This window comes from Anoplophora glabripennis, unplaced genomic scaffold (assembly GCF_000390285.2).
Source record: "Anoplophora glabripennis isolate ALB-LARVAE unplaced genomic scaffold, Agla_2.0 scaffold369, whole genome shotgun sequence".
Classification (NCBI taxonomy): Eukaryota; Metazoa; Arthropoda; class Insecta; order Coleoptera; family Cerambycidae; genus Anoplophora; species Anoplophora glabripennis.
The window spans coordinates 499,928-507,034 of record NW_019416678.1 but is presented as its reverse complement, the minus strand read 5'-3'; the positions used below and the strand labels follow the sequence as shown (position 1 = coordinate 507,034).

At 33.1% G+C, this 7,107-nt stretch overlaps 1 protein-coding gene across 1 annotated transcript in view; it reads right to left on the bottom strand.

Moving 5' to 3' along the window:
- Positions 1-5,876, bottom strand: part of LOC108908171 (putative inositol monophosphatase 3) — a 25,969-nt gene extending 20,093 nt beyond the window's left edge. The window contains exon 1 of the mRNA XM_018712105.2: positions 4,979-5,876. Coding sequence (XP_018567621.1) covers positions 4,979-5,468 — 490 coding nt within the window. The 5' untranslated portion in view covers positions 5,469-5,876. The remainder of the gene's footprint in view (positions 1-4,978) is intronic.
- Positions 5,877-7,107: the final 1,231 nt, after the last annotated feature.

Sequence of the window (7,107 nt, the reverse complement as noted above, 5' to 3'; positions counted from 1 at the left end):
TCCTTCGAATGGAAGAGCGAATGAGCTACTGAGCTTGAATAGAATCCGGCTCAGGAGAGTGACAGGACTCATAACGGGACACTGTCACTTTAAGAAACATCTACATAGACTAAAGCTTGTAGACAGTCCGGTCTGCCGAGGATGTGAATCGGCGGATGAAACTTCTCTGCATATCCTGGGCGAGTGCCCGGGATTTGCACGTAGCAGAATGGCGCTCCTTGGGAGACCTTATTTGGAACCCAAGGAACTGAGAGAAGTGTCAGCAAGGAAGCATTTGGACTTTGTAAAAAGGACAAATCTACTTGCTGAATAGGACTAGTAGTGGGACGCACAATAGGCCTAATTAGGCCGCAGTGCTATGGGACTTTTAAAGGACCAACCACTACATGAAGATGAAGATGATGAAAATGTTAAACGATACAGAATTTTGGAAGAATATTGTTGCGTTTTTATAAAATATCATAAGGTCAACTATATAAGGTTCAAATTTGACGAGACGACCTTTGTATATAAAAAATGTGAATTTCTGAATGAAAATGTGGTGGTATCGAAAATAATGAAAAAATGTTGTCATTTGATATATCGGACAAGTGGGTTTGTTTAATTGTTGACACTGCTCACAGTTTTAGGAGAATTTAGATTGTCCGAGGCTAGGAGGCAGTACGATCGACACTGTCAGATCTAGGAAAGGATATGTCTCAAAAAGACGCAATTAGTTGCTTAAACTGTTGTAACAGGGTAATAAATATAATAAATAATAATGCTAAATGCATATTAGTCAGATCTGAGGGCGTTTATCAGATCTAAGAAAAGATGCAATTATTTACTTAAATTGTTGTAATAGATAAATAAATATAAAAGAATAATGATAAATGCCAATTCACTGGTCTCCCGCGCCCAATCCATCTGTTGGGAAAAGTTTTGTGTAAAAACTGACAAGCACTATCATGTTGCATACACGTTCTTCAAAGTGTATCTAAAGGAATGTCGCCTAACAAATCTTCTAGAGTGTTTGTTAAAAAGTATAAACTACTCCAGTTAGATGCTGGTCAAAAACGAATGGTCCAATGACATGGGTTCCCAAAATTGCTCTCCACACGTTCACAGACCATCTTGTTGGCTATGAGTTGTCTGGATTTGGTGAGAATTTATTGTGTCATAATGATGGCAATTATGGTGATTAACAAAACCATTTTTATGAAAAGTAGCCTCATTGGAGAACATGATCTGTTTAAAGAAATATCATCTTGATTTAACATCTCAAGTGCCCACTGAAAAAACACCAGTCTCCGCTAAGAGTCTTCTAGTAACTCTTGATGTAATTGGATGCTATAAGGATGATAACTGTGCTTTTGTAAAATCCTATGTATCGATGTTGTACTAATACCCGTTGCATGACTAATTTGTCGTACACTTATTTGCAGGTTTTCCTGAATACATTCCAGCACAAAAAATTCATATTCCTCCATAACTACAGTTTTACAGCGATTTTGTTTTGTATGTCGAATATTACCAGTAAAGGTTTTACGCCATGGATGTGGTCTGTCTGGATAGTGCCGTGATAAATTCTTAATGCCAATAACAGATTTCTGTCACACTCATCAAGGACAAAAACCATATCAATCATTTCTTCCTACATCAGTGACATTTTGAAAATATTATAACTTTTACTTTCTACTTAGCAAAATAACTATGTCAAAGCTAATCAAAACTAGAATGACATTTAATTTGCTTTGTATGTCAAACAGTGCAATAAACAGAGCTTGCAAGTCCCTCTTGACGCTGTTACATGGGTACTTTTTCAGACTTTAGAAAAGAACCTGATTTTTCTGGAAAACTATTAGAGATAAGTATGGACAACCTTATATCAGTCGAAGAGGCAATCAATTTTGCATTCACCCATGACAATTAATATGGGTCATTCCATTTGGAGAAAAAAGTTTTCAACTCGCAAGATTATTAAATGTAGGTCTCAGTATTTCCGACTCTGAATAACGTACACGTTTTGTTCACAGATGACAAGATAGAATAATCTATGCCAAAACGAACTGTGAAACTGCAAGTTTCTAACTTTTCTGGTTTAGATGCTATCTACCCTCATTTAGAGAGCTGAAATCGTGATTTTTTTTCAAAAACTTACGGTTTCAAGATATTCAGTATATCTTGAAACAGTAAGTTTGAAACATCATGTATATTTAATAAACTCTATCCAATATTAACCAAGAATTCAAAAATGCAATTATATACAGAGTGTTCCGTTCAAAATGACAAAGTTATGTAGCGGCCACGCGAAATGGAACATTCTGTAAAGCTAAAAATATTTTCTTTACATGGCCCACATGATTCCAGGCAACCATTTTTTTTTATAAATTTTACAGTTACAGAGTTACAGAAGAATCCCTTTTACGTGGAGCACCCCGTATATACTCTATATATTTTGTCAAATTGCAAATAAAAAAAACTAGTATATGAATTGTTTCTCAAGTGTGTCAATTTGAAAATGAAAGTGGGAAGCTACTGAAATGTTAATATAAGGGTGTCCGTGTTTTTTTGTAGCAGGACTTTCACAACTTGTACTAAAAGTCCTTTAAAAAAAAAGTTCATGTAAACATGTATGTATAGATGCGTCGTTTTCGATTTACAGAGTGTTCCAAGTTTAAAATGAGAATTGATTTTTTATTCGTAAAACCAAAACCTCTTTTTAGACTTTGTTTAAACTTGGTAACTTTGTTTGTAATAATAATACTCATTTTTTCACATAATTTAATTTGTCCTATTTTCTCCAGTGGCGTCACAAGATACCAGCTTGATAAAAATAGAAAAAAATATGGTACGCCACTGCTTTTTGGTAAGTTTGAAATTTTTCTCAGATTTAGCTATCAAAAATACAACTTTTTTGTTATTTGATTTCTTTTCCTTTGTCGCTTTGTTTAGACAGAAATAAAATATTTTCATGAATAGGTTCGAGATTTGCTTAATTTATTTATTTACTTGTTATAAAGTGTGCCGTGAATATTTCTGTTTTTGAGTTGCCAAGGTATTGTAGCAATGGTTTGACGTTTGCTGACGTTCTTTAATTAAGTTTTTTCGATTGACGGTTTTCGGTTTTAATAGTATACATTTCTGTTTCTCATAAAAATGCCTTTTCAGTTTAGTAATGAAGAGTATGCATACATGCATTATTCGTATGGATTTTGCGATGGAAACTCTGCTGGTGCTGTTCGCGAATACAGAAGAAGGTTTATCAACAGAAGACAACCCCATCCAAGTGTTTTTGTAAAAATACACCAACAGTTTAGAAGCCAAGGTTTAAAACTGTTTCGGGCAGTAGTAGGTGAACAAATTCGGCAAAGGCATGGGAGACAAGAGCAATGAATTTTAAATACATTTGCAAGAAACTGACAATTAAGTACTCGATGTGCTTCAAGGCAATTAAATGTATCTAAATCCAAGATATGGAAAACTTTAAGACAAAATGGTATGTATCCATACCATTTACAGCCTGTACAAGCATTACAACCTGAAGATGACGTCGTGTAAATTTTTGTAATTGGGTACTTAATCAGGTAAGAGAAAATCCAGAGTTTCTTAATAAAATTATTTAGACGGATGAGTCCTGTTTCACAAGACGTGGTGTAGTAAATTTCCATAATGTCCACGTGGGATAATGAAAATCCACGTCTGATTCGACCTATGAGGTTCCAACAAGAATTTAGTGTAAACGTTTGGATGGGAGTGTTTGGCGTTTTTTGTTGGGACCTTACATCCTGCCCAATAGATTAAGCGGTCAATTATTTTTTGAATTTTTAACTGCCCAGCATGATAACATGCTAGACGATGTTCCTCTTCAACAAAGAATAGACTCGTTTTTTCAATTAGATGGATGCCCTTCCCATTACTCTTTTTGGTGGTACGAAACTGACTGAATACAGAGTATCCACAGAGATGGGTGGGTCGTGGAGGTCTAGTTGGGTGGCCTTCGCGATCGCCTGATCTAACACCTTTGGATTTTTTTGTTTGTGGATTTATTAAGGATGCAGTTTACTCTACGCCTGTTAACTCGCAAGAGAAACTTGTACGACGAATCCGGAACGCTGCTCTCAGAATAACTTCACATCATTTGAGAGACGTCAGGCGGTCTTTGATGCGTCGCTATAATTTGTGTGTAGAATGAAATGGTGGGCATTTCCAACAGCTCCTTTGAGGTCTATTTATACAATAAGTTGTTTTTCCATACCGTGTTGTTTATTTGTTTTATTATCTTACAATAAACTGTGTGAAACAAAAAGTTTTATTTCTGTCTAAACAAAGCGAGATAGGAAAAAAAATTAAATAACAAAAAAGTTGTATTTTTGATAGCTAAATCTGAGAAAAATTTCAAACTAACCAAAAAGCAGTGGCGTACCATATTTTTTTCTATTTTTATCAAGTTGGTATCTTGTTGAGACGCCACTGGAGAAAATAGGACAAATTATTAAATTATGTGAGAAAATGAGTATTATTATTACAAAGTTGCCAAGTTTCAACAAAGTCTATAAAGGGGTTTTCTTTTTACGAATAAAAAATCAATTCTCATTTTAAACTTGGAACACTCTGTAAATCGAAAACGACGCATCTATACATAATATATGTTTACATGAACTTTTTTTTTAAAGGACTTTTAGTACAAGTTGTGAAATTCCTGCTACAAAAAACGCGGACAGCCTGTATATGGATTAATTTATCTACTCGTTATGTTATAGAGTGGAAAGTACACAAAAATAAGTAAATAAAAAAAAACAATTGGACTGGTTCTTGTGGGATAGGGGTTTATTTAGGTACTTATTTTTATTTTTTAATTTTCAGTGGCAAATTATCCTAAAAATAAAAACTAAAAATTTGATACTCAAAAATTTTAAATCATATACATTAGTTTTATTAGTCAAACTATTTGTTACAATAAACTATTTATTTCAGTTACTTTTAACTTTAGCCATACCTGTATATTCATATGTTGCATCTAAAGGGTCAATCCACACAGTTACATCCTCTTCAATAAATTCAACAGATTCATTTTCATCTACTGAGATAGGTAAAGATAAATCAACATACTGATTTTTATGACAACGGGTTTTCGCTTCTTCAGACACTATTTTTAGAGAAGGATAAAAATGTTCCAAAGTTCTCATCATTGCACAATGAGATAGAAAATCAGCAGTTGTTACACTATCTATTAAACCCTCTTTTGTTAATCCTTTTTTTTGTATATTAATGTTATCTTTACTTTGAATCACTTCTCGACCACCATTTTCCGCTGCTTTTATTGCGATATTAAGTAATTTATGCATATTAATTTTATTTGATCTATTTAGTTTTACATTATTTAAATCATTTTTATAGGACGTCATATATAAAAAAAGAAATAACAGTGCTCCACTGAAAATGCCTATACTAGTTTTGTTCAAATATATTATACCACCTAAATTCATTTTTAGAACTAAATGGTTATCGGAGAAATCTTGATATGAAATGCCATATAAATTGTAATATAAATAAAACGAATATAAAGCTTTTTTAAGTAATTGTTTACAAATGTCACGTCACACAATACAAACACTAATGATTACACAATAAAAAATTTTCAATAAAACTGTCGTGTATGAATTTACTTCTTAATAAACATAATGCCCCTACATTTTTTTAAAATTAACTTTCTATTGTTATTGTTTCATTTAGGTATTTATACACTAATAATTAATTCATAGGATCTATTCCACAATTATTCAAGTAATTGAGGATTGAATTGAGGTTATTTAATGTATGTTATTATCTTAGAGTAATAAGTAAAGGGGAGGCCGCATTCCCTATTTCAGTACACAATGTAAACATGTAACATATTGGCTATGTTCCGTAATCTGCTAATTTTACTATCAGCGCTATTGCAGAAATTGCAATATCAAGCCGTTCCGTAAATGAAATTTCCAATTTTTGCGTCAAATAACGGAACAACGTTTAGCACTTTAACTAGAAACTGTGGTCTTCTGTCAAGAGTTTGACAAATAATTTGAATTGTGAGGTTATATAGTAATTACATTTATTTTGTCGACTTTTTTAATCTTTTTTTAATAATGGGAACTGCAACTGCGATAGCGCTATTTTGTAAATCGTTTATAGATATAGATTCTACAGATGATAGTGAAGATGATGAAGACATTTTTTATGTGATAGAATAAACTAATTGTAAATATTAAAGAACAAGAATTCAAAATTACATGGAAAATGTAGTACATCTTTATTATGTCGTCGATAATGCGTAATATAGCCATTTTGATTGAACCTTCGTCGAATGTGGTCGAATTTGTAGTTTGGTTTTGTTTACAAACAGACATCAGATCAGACATCATACTGTCATTCCCCCACCAATCTGCTGCAATCACACTAGTGATAGGAGATTTCGAGTGAAAAATCGAGTGTTACTCGATTATTGAGATCAATCGAGATATCTCGAGATGTTTACTCCCACCACTCAAGTGATTATTACCCTACGGTTGCACCCCAAATGTTAGTGCATACTGCAAATAGTCACTGATTGCGTAACCTTTTTTTTAGAATAAAACGAAAAAGTGGTTAGGTTTTGAAGTGCGTGAGCTTTTTTTTCTTTTTTTTTTTAGCTACCGCTTATAAGTAATATATGACTAATACAAACATATTTGTGCGTCGCTGGGATGAAAACGACCAATATCTCGTATCTCGAGTGATCACTCGATTATTAGAAGTACTCGATTACCGATAACTCGATTATCAAAATTGGTCGATTATGCCCATCACTAGTCAAGATATTTCTGTGTAATATTAGGCTTTTTTTCGCGAGTGAATATTGGTGAATACGTCTGACTTGTAGTTACTGTTTCTATCTCTTTTTAATCTTATTTCTAAACTTGTCTAACCTGAACAGATCGCGAAAATGTATATATTCACTATTCAGTGGTGCAGCCTGTCATATGTACTTCGACGACTTTGACATATGGCTTCAAGGCTCCCCATATATGTTTTTAAATTTTTTATATAAAAAAATTAAACTAGAAAGAGGTTAGGTCGGTTTTTTATGTAATTCATACGAAAAAGACC